We start from the raw sequence: 19,099 nt of genomic DNA, 5'->3' as shown, positions 1-19,099 counted from the left end.
CAGCCCGAGAGCAGGATCCAGAGAATCTGTACTTGGCTGCTGTGGAGCTCAAAGAAAGAAACAGAAAGGGAGAAACACTGGAAGATGAAGCGAAGACCCTTGGCCAGCAGATCCTCCGGCAGCCTGTCAGCAGCTACAGTGGTCTGAAGCCTCTCCTGAGACTGCACAGGCAGCAGGGCTCGCTGAATGAGGCCATCGATCTGGCAGATAAGGCCTTGCAGCAACATCCCAACGAGCGCTACCTGAAGAGATGCGCCGCACTCTGCTACAAATGGAAAGTCCTCGGGTTCTGGGGTGATCAAGCAGACCAACGTACAATTCAGAGAGCCATTCAGCTGCTTAAGGAGGTGATCAATCTCTACCCAGACACGTCCTTTGCCAAGGAGATTGACCTTGCAAATGTTCAGGCTAAGTCAACTCAGGGCCGCACCATAGCAGATCAGATGTACCAAGACCTGCTGGAAAAGAGAGACCTGGATTCTGGAGACAAACAGCTGCTCTACTACAGCTACGCCAGATACCTCTACTTTAAATGTCAAGACAGTAACAAGTCCATTCGGTACCTCATGATGTCAGCAGAGATTCAGCCAAGGGATTTCTATGGGGAAAAAAGTGTCAAAGAACTCCAGAAAATACGTGACAGAGGAAGAAACCAGATGTGCAGAGAAATCAGGGAGTTTCTTGAGAAACTGCCATAACGATTCTAATTGAGGTTTTACCTGCATAGGCTTCATAACTAAACCTCTGAATATGCTTTACCTTTTCATTTATGTGGGCAAATAGATGTATTTCCTTCTTTTATCAGCTGCTGGTTGAGATGTAGAAATGTTTCTCATTGAACATGTGTAAAACAGGAAATAAAAGCTGATTCTAAGTGAAATTCTTGTAACTTGATTGAAGTTCTGTATTACTCTCTCTTAATAGATCATTGGGCACTGACATGTTCTTGTTAAATAACTCCTTAACTCACACAAATGAATCCCTGGTAAACATTTAAAAATCCTCTATGGCATTTATTTAAACCTTCACAATGGGGTTTTAATTATGATTGTGATGTTTTTTTTTAACCAAAATTCCCCAACCTAAATGTCATAAAAATCCACTTTTCATCTTGATCTGAAGCTTCTGTTTCTAAAATCCCCTGCTCCCCCCTGATTATGATAACTGTTTTCAATGAGGTATATATCACGAAAGATGAGATACTAGCTTGTTACGTACGCATGGCCGGACGCCATATTGGAACAGTATAAATGCCTGTTTACTTTTGTGCTGCAACTGTACAAACAGAGCTGGAAAAACAAAGATGTGACTTTTCACTAGTAAATTATTACTATCAGCTTATAAAGGAAAACTTGGAGAAATCATTTTAGGAGGATCTGAGCTAGTTTACTCTCTATAGTGAACATTTAGGCTGATCTTGTTGCCTATTCAAAGTCAAAGGTGCAGTCAAACCGAATGTGATTAGGAGGCGTCCAGTTTAAAGGTAAAGTCAACGGTGAGGTAAATCGAAGTCCCACGGCGCGATTTGAGCTACATAGCACAGAGGTCTGACAGCAGCATGGTTTGAGCGACACAGCGTGAATCAGGTGGCGCAGCCAAAATTTAAATATCTGAAGTTTGACAGGTCGCTGACAGATCCCATCTAATAATCCCGGAGGAGGAGATAGAGGTAGCTGTGCCCTCGGTCCAGCATGAGGTCCAGCAGTGCAGACATGTATGGAGGGAGGCCCGTGCTGCCCTCCTCCATTCCTTGGAGACCAACAAGACGCTAACTGACCGATGTCGCTCCGGAGCTCCGGCATACAAGGCGAGCCAGTTGGTTTTTCTCTCTATGGCAGACATCAACCTCCACACCAAATCCAGGAAGCTGTCCCCCAAGTACATTGGTCCCTTTCTCATAGTAAAGGTCATCAACTCTGTGACTGTCAAGGTTCAGCTTCTCTGAAGCCACCCTGTTTTTCATGTTTACCACCTTAAGCAGCAAGTCTCCAACCTTCCGCTCCTCCGCCCCCTCCACCGTGACTCAGTGATGGCTTTTGGATGTCCAGGGGCGTGGGTTGCATGTTGACTGGAGGTGCAGGTTGACGGGAGGTACTGTCATGTGATATTCCCCTGGGTTGATCACCGATTCTCCTTAATGGGTTTCATCTGTGTCCTAATGTTTTTTCCTCCCTTTCCTGTATTTCTTCATCCCTTCCTTTCCCTGCAGGTTTGTTTCCCTATGCACCAGCGTCTTGTCTCCCTTGCCAGTTTTTTTTATCCTGTGTGTTGCGTTTTTGGCCTTGGTTGATTTATTGGCTTTGCCTTAGTGACTGATTTCGTTTTTCAGCATTTTTTTTTTGTTATTAAAGACTTTTTTTTGCAACTGCCAGCTGTCCTCCATTTGTGTCTGCACACCAAGGCCTGACACTTTTATCCAAAATATTATAAAAGATGGTGTTGTTTTCTCTGACATAGTTTCCACAGGGCAGCAAGAGTTTGTTAAAAACTATGCCTTTCAGCTGTAGGTGGAAATGTAGGTGCAGAAAAAGCCCAGCCGCCTTCCCGTTATCCATTTCTGCAAGTTCTCATACTAGCCTATAGCCCCTCACACCCCAATCTAACATTACTAGTGCAACAAAAATGGCGAGTAATATTAAAGCTACCCGGCCACATATATGAGCCAGGCTCCAGCTCAGACGAGGATCTGGTCGTCTACAAGTAGCTGAATCAGAATGGAGTGGAGCAGGGAGCCTGTCATGATCAAAAGACAGGAGTTGTCGATGAGTTGGACAGTGAGGTGTTTATTAAGGTTCCAGGTAGGTTGGGGGAGGAAACAGTCCAGCAGAACGGAGATCAGGCAGGCAGGCAGGGATGGATCCAGGTGAAAACAAACTAACAGAGAAAAAAGATTTGAATTAGGCACTAAGCAAAAAGGGGCCAGGAGGCAGGTTCAAACATGGGCTCAATACCACTTGAGGTAAGCAGACGAACTGGCAGGGAGAAGCTGGATGAACCAGTCCTAAATACTGCTGAGGTGATGAGTTGCAGGTGTGCCAGGATTCCCTGCTGCATCCTGGACACCTGTGGAGGAGAGAGAGAAAAAAGGGCGAGCGGAAACCAAGGAGAAAACTGGACCAGGAGAGGGCGGCAGAGGAGCAGGAACTGTCAAGACCTGACAGAGCCTGCCGATTGTAGTTTCTACAAAAAAATTAGACATGGCTGATGATTGTATTATATTAGATTCACCGCCAACATTTTTTTCAAATATAACCACATGAGGGGTTTAATAAACTCAGGATATAGTTAAAGGTAAAAACTCACAAGTCTAGCTTGACAAAGTTGCACTTCTAGCAAAGGAACATTGTCAGAGACATATGACTAAAAAAAAAAAAGATTACAACTGATTCTTACTTGGAAAGGGACGGAAGTATTTTCCTCTCCTTGGGTCTCTGATTTTCCTTTTACAGTCATAAAAGAACAATAAAGGATATTTTCCCTTAAGGCCCGGTCGAACTGGCTTTCACGGCTGAAGCGCGGAAAAAATGTCATCCCCGTGGTACAGACGCTGTTAGCAGCGGACTGGTAGTGCAGCGGGCGATATACGGCTGCGGAATCGACGCGCATAGGTACAAAATTTGGCCACCGTTACACATGGAAATCATTTTTCAACTGCACAAAAATTGAGACCATGGGTGCCAGTGGAGCGAACGGCGGCACACCCGCTTGGACGCTGAAATTTTGCATTCGTGCACACCCGTTTCCCCGGCCAGTCTGCGTTTGTGCCACTGCTTACAGTGTCTGTGTAGCGGCTGATTGAGGGAGGACGTGCTTACACGTGATTAAGCTAGGTTTTCAAAATACACGCAAACTCTTTCCAGGTGTCTCAGATGAAATTGCAAAGACCAAATTGAATGTTTGTTATCCATTTGCTCCATTTTTTAAAAATTCAAATCAGAAAACACAATAATATTTTGTTTGTTCGTTTTTCATTTTGTACTTTAAGTTGAAAACTAAAAAACAAATAATATTTTTGTGTTTGTGAACGAATCAAACAGCAATTAAGGTAAGTTTCAGAAAATTCATTTTTATAATTGAATTCCTCTATATTGAACTCTGTATGTTTGCTGTCAAATTAAATATCTCCATTTTGTCTGTTTTGACTAACAGTTTTGTTGTGTGATATCTTAATTTGAAAATTTTCAATGAAAAGAAGATTAAAAAAGTTGATTCAACTTAGAATTATCAAACGATTGTTGCAATTTGTTCAAAGAAGGAACTCACAACAAATTTTGCAACTATTTTTGTTTTTGTTATACTAAAAAAATAAGCTGCATTTCTGAGTATTTCTTTATTCAAATTGTTTACAAATTAAGAGCAGACAAAATTTGCCTCTTGGAAAAAAGGAGTATATATATATATACAGGGAGTGCAGAATTATTAGGCAAGTTGTATTTTTGAGGAATAATTTTATTATTGAACAACAACCATGTTCTCAATTAACCCAAAAAACTAACTAATATCAAAGCTGAATATTTCTGGAAGCAGTTTTTAGTTTGTTTTTAGTTTTAGCCATTTTAGGAGGATATCTGTGTGTGCAGGTGACTGTTACTGTGCATAATTATTAGGCAACTTAACAAAAAAACAAATTTATACCCATTTAAATCATTTATTTTCACCAGTGAAACCAACATAACATCCCAACATTCACAAATATACATTTCTGACATTCAAAAACAAAACAAAAACAAATCAGTGACCAATATAGCTGTGACGAAGGCACGGAGGCGTTTGGATCCATTTGGAAGCAGGTAGGATTTATTAAACATCCACAGCAGCAAAGGGCACAATACAGAGACGTAGTCAGAGCCAGGCAGAGGTCAAACAGGAGCAGGGTATAATCCGAGAAACGAGAGAGAGTGGTCAGAGTCCAGGCGAGGGTCAGGGGCAGGCGGCAGGCAATCAGAGGGTCAGAGACAGAAGAGTAGGTCCAGGTATAAACGCTCGATACTGCAGGCAGGGTGGCACAAACAAATACTTCGCGAAGAAGAGGAGTGAGAGGAACAGTTATATAGGATGAGGCTGATGGAGATAATAGGAAACAGCTGGTGAGAAGCAGTCAATATTCTGGAGAGTGCTCCCTCTGATGATCGGGGGTGGAACTGGGAGTTGGAGTCCTGACAATAGCCACCTTTCTTTGCAAGGACACTCAAAAGCCTGCCATCCATGGATTCTGTCAGTGTTTTGATCTTTTCACCATCAACATTGCATGCAGCAGCAACCACAGCCTCCCAGACACTGTTCAGAGAGGTGTACTGTTCTCCCTCCTTGTAAATCTCACATTTGATGATGGACCACAAGTTCTCTATGGGGTTCAGATCAGGTGAACAAGGAGGCCATGTCATTAGGTTTTCTTCTTTTAGACCCTTTCTTGCCAGCCACGCTGTAGAGTACTTGGACGCGTGTGATGGAGCATTGTCCTGCATGAAAATCATGTTTTTCTTGAAGGATGCAGACTTCTTCCTGTACCACTGCTTGAAGAAGGTGTCTTCCAGAAATTGGCAGTAGGACTGGGAGTTGAGTTTGACTCCATCCTCAACCCGAAAAGGCCCCACAAGCTCATCTTTGATGATACCAGCCCAAACAGTACTCCACCTCCACCTTGCTGGCGTCTGAGTCGGACTGGAGCTCTCTGCCCTTTACCGATCCAGCCACGGGCCCATCCATCTGGCCCATCAAGACTCACTCTCATTTCATCAGTCCATAAAACCTTAGAAAATTCAGTCTTGAGATATTTCTTGGCCCAGTCTTGACGTTTCAGCTTGTGTGTCTTGTTCAGTAGTGGTCGTTTTTCAGCCTTTCTTACCTTGGCCATGTCTCTGAGTATTGCACACCTTGTGCTTTTGGGAACTCCAGTGATGTTGCAGCTCTGAAATATCTGGCAAAACTGGTGGCAAGTGGCATCTTGGCAGCTGCACGCTTGACTTTTCTCAGTTCATGGGCAGTTATTTTGCGCCTTGGTTTTTCCACACGCTTCTTGCGACCCTGTTGACTATTTTGAATGAAACGCTTGATTGTTCGACGATCACGTTTCAGAAGCTTGGCAATTTTAAGAGTGCTGCATCCCTCTGCAAGATATCTCACTATTTTTGACTTTTCGGAGCCTGTCAAGTCCTTCTTTTGACCCATTTTGCCAAAGGAAAGGAAGTTGCCTAATAATTATGCACACCTGATATAGGATGTTGATGTCATTAGACCACACCCCTTCTCATTACAGAGATGCACATCACCTAATATGCTTAATTGGTAGTAGGCTTTCAAGCCTATACAGCTTGGAGTAAGATAACATCCATAAAGTGGATGATGTGGTCAAAATACTCGTTTGCCTAATAATTCTGCACTCCCTGTATTTATATATATATATATATATATGCAAAAGCTACAAAAGCAGGCCACAGGCTCCCTGCTTCGTTCTATTCTGATCTATCCACTTTCATTCAAACAGATCCATGTACATCTTTGTTTTCCTTGTTTGGGCCGGGAAATAGCTCCAAACTGTAAGGCTGAATAGCACCAATATTGCTTTTGCTGCATTGGTAATGTTAGTTTGGGATTGTGAGGCTATCAGGAAAGAGTGTAAACAGATGAATGATGGCTAGTAGGGGTGGGCTTACACCAACAGTGCCACCCACAACTCAGTAGAATTTCTAATAAACTGCTGCCGCTCTAAAGAAACTATATCCTAGATAATAGCTTTTTTTTTTTTATAACTTGGTTAAAAACTGCAATATCATGGTTAAATGAACAATGAAACACTTAACAACAGATCAAAAGATGGTCTGAGTTATTTATTTATTTATTTTTTGGTAGCTTTTCAGAAAAAAAAAATCAAACCCAGAAACTGCCTGTATGGAGGTTAAAGAAAAGATCAGAATAAAGTTTTGTTGGTTAAATGTTTAATGATTCATTCATGTGAGTTAAAGAATTATTCAACAACAACATTTCATTACACAATCATCTATTAAGGAAAAGTAGCGTCTGGATGGGCTAAGTGTAGGGCTGGCACGCAGGAGCCCTGGTTTAATCCCCGGGGTGTCCACTGATCTCCATCCAGATTGGGTCCTTAGACTAGATCCTTGACACTGCTGCCTAACTGGATCCCTGTGCCCTTTTAATACAGGCAGGGCATCTGGTGTAAATATCTCTGCCAAATCACTGATGCGAAACAGTGGGTGCTGTTTTGATGTGGGGAAAGGTGAACAACAATGATAAGGAAAAGTAATGCAGAACTTCAATCAAGTTAAAAAGAATTTCACTTAGAATCAGCTTTAATTTCCTGTTTTACACATTTTCAAAGAAATACATTGCTACGTCTCAACCAGCAGCTGTTAAAAGAATGAAAATAAGTCTATTTGCCCACATAAAAGAAAAGTTAATGCATATTCAGAGGTTTAGATATGAAGCCTATGCAGGTAAAACCTCAATTAGAATCATTATGGCAGTTGCTCCAGAAACTCCCTGATTTCTCTGCACATCTGGTTTGTTCCATTGTCAAGTATTTTCTTGAGCTTTTCAATGCTTTTTTTCCCATATAAATCCCTTGGCTGAATCTCTGCTGACATCATGTGGTACCGAATGGACTTGTTACTGTCATGACAATCAAAGTAGAGGTATCTGGCATAGCTGGAGTAGAGCAGCTGTTGGTTTGCGGGATCCAGGTTTTCTGTTTTCAGCAGGCCTTTGTACATCTGCTCTGCTTTGGTACAGCCCTGAGTTGACTTAGCCTGAACATCTGCCAGGTCAACCTTTTTGGCAAATGATGTGTCTGGGTAGAGATTGATCACCTCCTTATGCAGCTGAATAGCTCTCTTAATTGTACGTTGGTCTGCCTGAACACCTCCTAAGCTGAACAGTTTCCATTTGTAGCAGAGTGCGGCACATCTCTTCAGGTAGCACTCATTGGGATGTCGCTGCAAGGCCTCCTCTGTCAGAACGATGGCCTCATCCAGCGTTTTCTGCTGCCTGTGCAGTCTCAGGAGAGGCTTCAGACCACTGTAGCTGCTGACAGGCTGCAGGAGGATCTTCTGGCCCAGCGTCTCCGCCTCATCTCCCACTGATTCTCCTTTTCTGTTTCTTTCTTTGAGCTCCACAGCAGCCAAGTACAGATTCTCTGGATCCTGCTCTCGGGCTGTTCTAATTTCCTGCAAGAGGTCATCACTCAGGTCTGTGTACCAGTGCTTAGCAGCACTGGCCAGAGCAATGACACGGCTGGACTTCCACTGCACCATGTCTGGCTGCATGTTGAAGGCTCTCTGAAAGTAATCTGCAGCCAGCTGCTTCTCTTTATCAAACTTCATCAGAGTCCAGGCTTTCTCGGCGTAGATCTCTGGATGGAGCTCGTCCTGGGATAGAGATGGGAATTTACTTTTGAGAGCTCCAACCTTTGACAAGTAGTCCTGACTTGTTGCCTCTTCTCCAAGATGATGGTGCAGCCAGGCCAGATTCCCATAGTTCACCACCAACCAGGGACCTTCATCTTCCTCCCTCAGCCGCTTTAAGGTTTCTGTGGCCTTGTTGAGGGACTGAAGGGCTTCGTCTCTAAAGTTCAGCTTGTAGAGGACAAACCCCCACATGTTGTAAATAGAACCCAACCAGAAATTTCCCTCATCTGTCCCAATGTCCTCAAGCTTGTCCCTCATGTCTAGCAGCTCAGATCTAGTGATCTCCCTGATCCAGGTGAAGTGACACTCCAGGGCTTCTATTTCGGACGGAGTCTGAGAAGAACTGCTGGAAAAGAAGAGACAGCGAGACAAAGAGAACTGTTCAGAAACCTTCACAGAAACAGAAACAAGTACTTTGAGTACGTTTTGTCTTTTGTCCGCTCCCTACACTATAACATTGTACACCTGTCATTGCTTTCCCTCTTACACGCCTTTGTCACATATCACACCTTAAACCTTCATCCACCATTCCAACCTACTGCTATGGGGACAGGAAACATGTTGGTTTAGAGACTCTGAGAAAAAGACAGGAGGTGGAGACAACAGAGATGAAGATGTTGAGGTTCTCTTTGGGAATGATGAGGATGGATAGGATCAGGAATTAATCCATCAGAGGAACAACTCATGGCAGGTGTTTTTGAGATAAATGCAGGAAAGCAGCTTGAAATAGTTTGGTAACGTTGAGAGAATGGTGATCAGTGATTATGTTGGCAAAAGGTTGATTTTCCTTTGTTAACATTTTCAAAGGTTGTCATTTTCAGTTGAGGTCCTTGTTAAAGGCCTCCTGCAGTGGCTATAATTTTTTTTTTATTTAGAAAGTCAATGGAACTTGGAAAACAAATCCGATAAAAATATTAACTTAAAATGATCCAGCGCGATTTTATTGATCTTTTTATGGTCGTGTATAGCTTCAAATTTGGGCGATAGGTGTTGATGAGCGGGGGCTGCGCGTGACGTCACTTCAGGGATCCCAGAGTGTAAACAACAATGGCGTACGGTTTGGGAAGCGACGTAGACCACGATTTAGCGGATATTTCTTTGGATGAAGGTGATGAGCCTTCATCAAACACGGAAATTTAACGAGACAGGGTTCGGAGGGTGTACAACCCTACCAGTTTGAACCGGAGGTTTACTTATCTGAGGATACAGGGGCTTCGGATGACGATGGTGAAAGCTCATACAGCGATGGCGGGGAGCAAGCGGAAGGCAAAAGGAGGCTGCAGGATTTGTCATGTTTGTATTTTACACACCGCCCATCGCTACTACCGATTGGATGGTTTAGTGAGGTCCTTGGATCAGCCCCGCCGGGGTCGGCCCTGGCGGAGCGCCGAGAAGATGATCAAACTTGACTATCTAGAGGCAGTAAACGTCGTAACAAGGTTTCCGTAGATAAACCTGCGGAAGGATCATTACCGGAAAAGGAAAGGCGCCGCTGCTACCGCGGAGCGTCCTTTGCTCGCTCCCCCGCCGCCCTCTCGGCCTCCCTCGCCGCGTGCAACCAACCCCCGCGCGAGTCCTCTTTCCAGATGGCCGGCGGGGTCCTCCTGCGCCCCGCACAGAGGCCGTCCCCGCCGGCCTCACGGTCCCGGAAGGGAGTTAAAACCCTTAGTGCGGGCTCGGCTGCCACGGCGCCCCCCATGCCCAGCCCGGGGCCTCGGAACCGCAAACCCCCCTCAGCGCGGCGGCCTCACACTGGCCGTCTGGCGCGCGCCCGCCAGGTGCCCATTCACCCCCTGCGTTCCTCCTCCGGAGGGCCGGGGAGGGCTCAAAGCCTCCCCCTGACCGGGGAGCGCCCCTCTCCTTTATTGAAACGGGAAATTCATGAAGGGAGACCCCCTTCTTCGGCACATTACTGCACCCAAATACCACACTCCTATTCACCATTATCCCGTTCGAATCCCCAAATCCACGGCAGTCCAAATTCTATTATGTTAAGTAATTCCATGCCCAGAAAGTCATCACAACACTAGCGGATCTAGCTGTATGTTCCTGTACTGACGTCACACGACCTATGACCTACTTATCGGTGGCTGCAGAAAATCTGAGCGACCGCGCTATCTTTGAACGCTTGTAGAGAGTGCACGGGGCCGCGGGTGACAAAATAATTATACGGGGGTTCATTTGTGACACAAATACTAATGTTTTATTGCAGTTAAAGAAAAATCACGATTTTCACCGCACAAGGCCTTTAAACTCACACATCTCCTCTGTGCCTTTTATATACCTGCCTCAGGGAAAGAAGGCAGACAGGATCTACCACTCAGCCAGCCAGTCAGTCAGTCAGTCAGTCAGTCAGTCAGTCACTTAGCAGGGTTCCTGCATGCTTCTTTGAGTTAAATTAAGGACTTTTTAAAGACCTTTTTTAAGGCCTTGTATATGAAAAATTATGACCCATTTCTCTGCCTAATTTCCAGCCCCAAGGACGAAGAAAAGTGAAATTCTTGTCTGTAACGGATTAACTGAGTCAATACAGTTCAAATTTCAAAGACTTTTACTAATGAAAATTCATTTACCAAGTTTCACTTCTAACATTGCATTTGGTTATATAGAACTTTAAATCACAATTGTGATCTGAAACTGTGTGAATCATGTATTGGGGTTTTTTTGTGTTCGTTTTTTTGTCTCGTTACAAACTAACGAACTTCTAACTTGCATTGAAATAAGCCTACTTGACTGTGAATGATCTTCCCCAGAGAATAAATCAAATGTACCCCATACAACGTGCATGCTCAGTGATTTCTTCATAGGGAAGCTACAGAATTAGTGGTTAATGTTAGAGGAGAGAGGGACATAAATCCAATTTCATAGCGATGATAAAACATTAAAACCACAGAGACGATAAAATGATGAGATTAAATGCTGTCTGGTTCACAGATTTGTAGGCATCAGCCTGTAGCTGCTTTTGTTTGAGAGTTAAAGCAGCAAATACCAGACACACAGCTGTGCGTACCTCCACCAGATCTTATAGCCGTACGCAGTGCTGGACTGTACTAGCTCTTTCCTAGCCCTGATCAAAACTAGCTTCTCACCTTCTTGTACTTTGTGCTTTCTCTTCTTTGTCTTAAGAAGTCTGGTGTTGATAAACATGCTTTACTTACACGATCATGGTTAAAAAAATTAAAACTTTAGACCAGAAAAGGAAAACTGTAAAAGTTTCAAGCTGCACAATTTTTAAGACCGAGATATCGAAATTTAAACCTTTTAACACATTTTAAGGCCTTATTCCCAAATTTTCTAATTAAAGGTTTTTAACGACCTGTAAAAACTCAGCGGGAACCTTGCTTACCCTACCTCATGTTCTTCCTGTCTTTTGCCGATATGAACGCTTGTTTCCGCTCACAACTCTTCTTCTCTGTGAGGCAGTTCCTCAGTTTCCACATCTTTTATAGGTGCATTTAGTGGAAAGTGAAAGAGATCATGATCCGTCTGACTGCTTGCAGAATGTAATGTGAGTTTTGGAGCTGTCAAAACCTTGCAGAGTGACATTGCTTCATTTAGGCCAAAATATTTTCTCTGTTATTCAGAATCGAAGCTTAACTGTAACCAGAGAAAAGAAAATGTGTGTGTGTCTATTAAAAAAACAAAAAAAAAAAACTCCAGCTCACACTCCGCGGGTGGTTTCTGGTTTCTCCTCCAAGCTCGGGTCCTCTACCAGAGGCCTGGGAGCTTTAGGGTCCTGCACAGTACCTTAGATATTCCTAGCACTGCGCTTTTCTGGACTGAGATGTCTGATGTCTTTCCAGGGATCTGCTGTAGCTATTCCTCCAGTTTGGAGGTTACAGCCCCGAGTGCTCCCATTACCACGGGTACCACTGTCACTTTCTCCTTCCAAGGTTTCTCCAGTTCCTCTCTGAGTCCCTGGTATTTCTCCAGTTTCTCATGTTCCTTCTTCTTGAAGTTACCATCACTTGGTACTGCCACATCCACCACAACAGCGTTCCTCTGTTCTTTATCCACCACTACAATGTCTGGTTGGTTCTCCATTACCATCCTGTCCGTCTGTATCATCTCATTCTCTACGACTTTCTGAGGTGTTTCCCATTTTGACTTTGGGGTTTCCAGTCCATATTCTGTACATGTTTCTGTATATTATTCCAGCCACTTGGTTGTGGAGCTCCATGTTTGCTTTCCCAGCCAGTATCTTACTCCCTGCAGTTATGTGCTGGATTGTTTCCGGTGCCTCTTTGAACAGTCTACACACCTTGGGTCTTGTCTGGTGTGGTAGATCTGAGCCTCTATCGCTCTGCTGCTCAGAGCTTGTTCCTGTGCTGCCAGGATCAGAGCATCTGTGCTGTCCTGCAGGCCAGCCCTCTCTGGCCATTGGTAGAACTTCTTGATATCAGCAACTTCAGTTATGGTCCGGTGGTACAACCCATGCAAGGGCTTGTCCTCCCATGAGGTTCTGTCCTCCAGCATCGGATCCTCTGCTCTCCATTGTCTGAGACATTCACTGAGCACACTGTCAGTTGGGGCCTTGAGCTTGATGAATTCATGCATCTTGGATGTTTCATCCTGGATAGAGGTCACTGCTCACTAATCCTCAGCCTCCTTCCCTGCAGTGAGCATACACTCTCGGGGTTTTGGGATTTGGGATGGAACCCTCCATGTATGGGGAGGAGCTTGTGTGTATTAATATATATATATATATATATATATATATATATATATATATATATATATATATATATATATATATATATATATATATATTAGACTGTTTCTTTCCTTGGGTTTCACCAGAGTTAAGTTTCAGTTCTGTAAAACAGAAAAAATCTTTTCACCTAAGTGAAGTGAAGTCACTGCAAGGTTTGCTTGGCGAAGTTCTCTCAGTTTCAAAGCTCACATTCCATTCATGGATATGTTTTCATATTTGTGTATCTTCTACAGGACAATAGAAATTTACTTGGAATTTGTCTTGAATGTTCTATACATGCTTCAACAACTTCTATAAAAGTGAAAGTAAAACCTTTTTTTATGTTATATTATTTTGTAGGTATGTATTAACATTTTTTTCAGTCTTTTGATCAAAACATTTCATTTAATTGCAGCATCACTTAGTTTTTCCATTTCAGAAAAATGTTAATTTTTTTCTTACATTGATGTTAGTAAACTGTTTGCTTATTATTAGAAGGAAAATCAATGTTGTAATTGTTCATCATTTAAAATCATTTTATCCACACAGTCAATGTATGAATACATTTATTTTTACACTTGACCTGAGCTCCCTGTTTCTCATTTAAGATGCATAGAAAAGGTATTTCTTTTTATTGATCAATATCTACATACAAGATTTTCTGCATTTTATGTTTCGACTTCAATGAAAGAGACTACCGCCACTTCTTGCTGTCCACTTAAAGCACTGGTAATGTTAAAAAAAAACAAATAAACAAAGGAGACAACCTACCTCTACATGTCTGTAGCGATAAGCGGTGAGATCTGTCGTTTTAACTGTAACTCAACCTGAATGCTGAATGAAAAAGTTCTGCAACAATATTCACCCAAACCAAGAAATCAACATATCAACATGTCATGAACGGCTATTACTATTTCATCTTCCTCATTTTCTTCCTCACTGCTCTCCACTTTATCCATATCCTTTATGCCTCTTATATAAATTCACTCCCTTCCACTTCCTTTTAAGCAATTTATTGATGTCCTTTTGACAAACATATTTAATTGTCTAATTCTGTCATGTTCTGTATGCATAAGAGTTAAGTATATTTAGGATTGACAGAAACTGTTGTATGGAGATGTATGCACATGATATATATATATATATTTCCTTTGTTGGGTTTCAGAAGGGTTAAGTTTCGATTCTGGAAAACTTCACCTCAGTGAAGCAAAATGTCACTCAGCAAGGTTTACGCGGCAACGTTTTGTTGACTCCTAAGGTCACATTCCAGTCAGCATGCAGCAAGACAAAATATTCTCTCTTTCACTTCCTTTGCAAACGTGCCTAAGCCAGAATGTCTGTTTTTATTGACTTATCGTGTGAGTTAGTTCTAGAATTTCAATAAAGTTTTGCGCATGCGTGTAATGGAAACACAGCTTGAGTGTCAATCTTTTTGTTTGATCTGAAATTGGTTCAGAAAGATGTTTTTACTCAGGAAACAGATCATTGAGTTAAGAATGACAACCACAATTTTGATGTCTTATTGCTGTTTGTGTTTCATAAAATAAGGTTGCACCACATGGCAACATAGATCATCCTGGAGATTCAGAGGGACATCACATGCAAGAGGCTGTTGGTTTTTAGGGTTTCCATCCATCCATCCATTTTCTTGACCGCTTCTTCCCTTTCGGGGTCGCGGGGGTGCCGGAGCCTATCCCGGCTACTGAAGGGCGAAGGCGGGGTACACCCTGGACAGGTCGCCAGTCTGTCACAGGGCCTCAATCACACACACATACACCTTCACATTCACACCTAGGGGCAATTTAGAGTCACCAATTAACCTATGAAGCATGTTTTTGGACGGTGGGAGGAAGCCGGAGTCCCCGGTGAAAACCCACGCATGCACGGGGAGAACATGCAAACTCCACACAGAAGGGTCTGAGCCGGGATTCGAACCGGGGCCTTCTCGCAGTGAGGCGAGAGCGCTAACCACTGCGCCACCGTGCAGCCCGTTTTTAGGGTTTCAGTTGTGATATTTTGTTATCATATAATCAGTAAATGTGATTCATGTCTTTTGTTTTAAATCTTGTTTTTTGCTGGAAAAGATGCCAATGTAGGACTTATAAATGTATTCTATTTATTTATATGTTTCAGTCATTATTGAGTCCTGTTTCCTAAGACATTTATTCATTTTATTTTATTATTTTTGTATCTTCATCTTCACAGCACACAATAATAAATTACACTATATTTTTGTCTTTAGTGAAAATGAAAGGGGACAGAAAGAGGAAAACGTATCTCTGCCCCATTTAACTAAATCAGTCAAACTGTTTTGACCAACTATAACTCTTTTTAATGCAACATAAATACATCAAATGGCTGGCAAACAAACCAAAGCAAACAAAACAGAAACAAGTTCAAAAGTTGTGGGAGAAATTGTTTTTGTTTGTTAAAACTAATAATTCTTTTAGTTGATTATCAAATGTCTCATTTGTTACAAGTTCTCTTAATATTTTTCTCATAACTATGTCTGACTAGTTAGATTTGTGAATGCAATCAGTGCGTTTTAGTTATTAATGGTTTGAATAAAAAAAAATATTGTTTCTTTTTGTAATAAAATGCATTCTTTCATTCATTAGAACGTTTTCTTTTCAATGTTTTTCGGCTCCCAGCATTACAGACAAAGACAAGAAATAAATAATAATGATAAAGTTGTCAAAGTTGTTTTAATTTTTAAACTAATTATTATTTTATTTATATTTTAATACATATGTCAGATTGTGGGCTGCACGGTGGCGCAGTGGTTAGTGCTCTTGACTCACAGCGAGAAGGCCCCGGTTCGAATCCCGGCTGGGACCTTTCTGTGTGGAGTTTGCATGTTCTCCCCGTGCATGCGTGGGTTTTCACCGGGGACTCCGGCTTCCTCCCACCGTCCAAAAACATGCTTCATAGGTTAATTGGTGACTCTAAATTGCCCCTAGGTGTGAATGTGAGAGTGGATGTGTGTGTGATTGAGGCCCTGCGACAGACTGGCGACCTGTCCAGGGTGTACCCCGCCTTCGCCCATCAGTAGCCGGGATAGGCTCCGGCACCCCGCGACCCCGAAAGGGACACAGCGGTCAAGAAAATGGATGGATGTCAGATTGTCTTAAAATATTTAATAAAACATTTTCTTTAAGTTATAAATACCTTTTCTTCCTTAAAAATAGCACTGCGGTAAACTTCCATTTAGGTCCGGTAGCAACTTCTGGTAACAACGTCCGGTCTGTCCGAAAAACAAGTCCACTTTTAGGATTTTCTTTATTTTTAATATCTCGTTCGAACAAATTAATTATTTCGTGGGAACGAATTATTACTCTGTGGGAACAAAATAGGATTTTTTTTTACCCATGTCAGATCAGGGGCTCTGTAGATTATGATAATATCCGACCTGATTAAATAAACACATTTTTATAATAAGTATTTGTTATTATAAAATTATTTTATAATATAATAAGCAGGTTTTCAAAGCAAAAAATAGATTTATATAATAATATTATGGTCAATTTAAAATTTGTGTGCAGGTTTTTCCACAATTTTATGATCTTTTTTATATGTTTAAATTTTTTTTATTGTTGCATCGTCTGATTGAATGAGGTCATATGTATGTATTGAATTATGAACAGTTTGGGGCTCCATTTTTAATGAGGCTGACATGAACACTGAACCAGCTTCACTCCAGTGAACTGACCTCTTGACTGGATCTTTATTCCTTTTTTTCTCCTGATAGGTACTTGTTGTATGATCTTTTGAGAAACAGCATCACATGAGTCCACTCTTTGACGGGTGTCTCTGTCAGGAGTTTCAAAACTGTGTAGCTCTTCACAGTTTTAAGAGAATTTAAGAGAGAAATGATCCATTACTTGTTTAGTATTGTCCACACAAATCTGAGGAAGCAGCTGAGCAGCATTCTGCAGACAGGATTACATCAGTTTGTATTTTGACAATCTAAGAGAAAAAAACAAATGTAGCTAGGTAGGACAGTAATAGCATAAATATTGTACAATTTTCTGTTACAGTTGGTACAGTTACCTTTTGTCATTTATGTAAAATGTGTTAATCAGCATTGAGTTGTCAGCTTTGCATGTCTAGACCTGTGAACTCAAGTAACTAAACATTAGCGGCGATGTTGCCATTTTGTCTGATGTCATGTGAAAAGGGTCTATACTCAGAAATGTAGGAACTGATCCAAATACAGGTTTAATAGAGGCTGTCTATCATGATGAATGAACATTATAATACACTAAGGGCCTTTAAATGTTTCAAGAAAAAGAATTTCCAATGAAAAAAGAAGTGGATCATGAGAAAAGATAGACGGAAGCTCTTGAAACAGAAAAAGCTGAAGCATGCAAGACATAGAATGCCTTGAGACTGTCGAAAAAAATGTAACGCTGCCAAGGCTCATCTGATAAACCATGAGTAAGAAGTGATTTCAGACCTTTTGCATAATGAAACTTAAAGAAAAGCCACACCTGTTCCAATAAGTCTTGACATTGCAGCCGGTTCTTGATCCAGGTCTTCGTTTTATAACGTTTGGGGCGGTCCCTAGTTACATTTACGTTTGTGGCTCTAAGGGAGTGGGGAAAAGAAACAGCCGCAAACTAGTTCTAGTATCATTAATGTCACAGTTTAATACAATAGGGCGGTGCCAGTCCCTTCAAGTGTCTGCATTATATCAACTTCCACACAGCCTTCAGCTTAGGAAGGCCCCAACCCTCTTGATACCAGTTCATCATGACCTCAAGCAAGACACAAGAAAGAGACGTTAAAATCACGTGAAGCAAATATTTGATAGATGTATGTACAACCCAATCAAATCCCTCCTGTTTGTCACATATTTGCTCTAATTCCCAGGACACCTGTCAGCCACTCCCTGGGAAGGTTTTCAGCTGGAGGATCACATTTATGAGCACAAAATATTTACACTCAGAGGTCACACGAGTTATAGTCACCAGGGTCTGGAAGCAAGTCGGTTTGGTAGAAGGCTTCGCCTTCATCAGAAACTGGCTCAGGTTCTGGATCGCCACCTAAAAGAGGGTACAGCTGTTCTGGTGGTGGCGCTGCTGGTGAGATAGCAGTTACTATCAATTAGTTAAATAAAGAACAGAGGCAAGGCAAACCACAACATCCACATAAGGTCAGAATAGCTGCAAAAACTGTAATGGAGACTAGAATAGAGGACACAACATCTTTATATTTGCCAAACACGTTCATCCATGTATCCCACATGGTGGTGTGAACCCTGGAGAGCTCTTTCATTTTACCATTTAGGGCACGGAGCCCTTCTATGGCTCTGGTCAGGCTGCCATCAGCAGTGGTGTTGTGGGGATAAAGGTGCAGCCTTCTTACTCTGATGCGAGAGTGCTAACCACTACACCACTGTGCAGCCCTGCTTTTATGTTGAAAATATATACTTTTTTGTGGAGATGATGAATCTCTGATGTAGCTACTAATTAACCCACCTACTAGGGATGCAACAATACATTTTTTCCCCATTTTTTTTATGTACCTTGATATGAGGGTCATGGTTCGATACGTATTGAACAAAAAAAAAGGAAAATTATTCCTCAAATTATGATTTCTTTTGCAAACCGAATCACCATAACAAAGAAATCAGATTTTTTTTCAAGTGCACAGCTTTTAGCACTTCTTGCAGAATCACACTTAAATAGAACTCTTGTAAACTTGTAAACCCTCATTATCAACCACTAAAAAAAGACTGCAGCGCTTCTGCAATAAAACACTCTGATGGTGTCACATATTTTCTTGTGTTAGTCTGAGGTAACACAGTAAGTGCTTTGAAATATATCTGTGAAGTTCTGATTGTGTTAGTCGGTCTATGGTTTAAATGTAGGATGGTGACAGGGCTGGGTGATGACATCAGAGATGGGCGGTCATGTTGGACGTGGTTTCCCAGACTGTAAGATATAGAGATGAGGCACAACCAATAAATACACAGATACACGTT

The 19,099-nt window shown here is 42.0% G+C and overlaps 2 protein-coding genes across 2 annotated transcripts in view; one reads left to right on the top strand and one right to left on the bottom strand.

Moving 5' to 3' along the window:
- The window catches only part of LOC112150687 (interferon-induced protein with tetratricopeptide repeats 2-like), a 10,690-nt gene extending 9,839 nt beyond the window's left edge, over positions 1-851 (top strand). Inside the window, exon 2 of the mRNA XM_024279152.2 lies at positions 4-851. Coding sequence (XP_024134920.1) covers positions 4-698 — 695 coding nt within the window. The 3' untranslated portion in view covers positions 699-851. The remainder of the gene's footprint in view (positions 1-3) is intronic.
- A 6,069-nt stretch (positions 852-6,920) lies between these two features.
- LOC112150579 (interferon-induced protein with tetratricopeptide repeats 2-like) lies at positions 6,921-12,640 on the bottom strand. Its single transcript, XM_024278975.2, has 2 exons — positions 11,772-12,640; positions 6,921-8,766 (listed from the first exon to the last, which is right to left on the bottom strand). The coding sequence occupies exons 1-2, from the start codon at positions 11,858-11,860 to the stop codon at positions 7,473-7,475; spliced, it is 1,383 nt and encodes a 460-aa protein (XP_024134743.2). The 5' UTR covers positions 11,861-12,640; the 3' UTR covers positions 6,921-7,472.
- Positions 12,641-19,099: the final 6,459 nt, after the last annotated feature.

This window comes from Oryzias melastigma, linkage group LG4, assembly GCF_002922805.2.
Source record: "Oryzias melastigma strain HK-1 linkage group LG4, ASM292280v2, whole genome shotgun sequence".
In the NCBI taxonomy this organism is placed as follows: Eukaryota; Metazoa; Chordata; class Actinopteri; order Beloniformes; family Adrianichthyidae; genus Oryzias; species Oryzias melastigma.
Note: the sequence above shows the minus strand (reverse complement) of the source record. Positions and strands in the feature narration are given on the sequence as shown.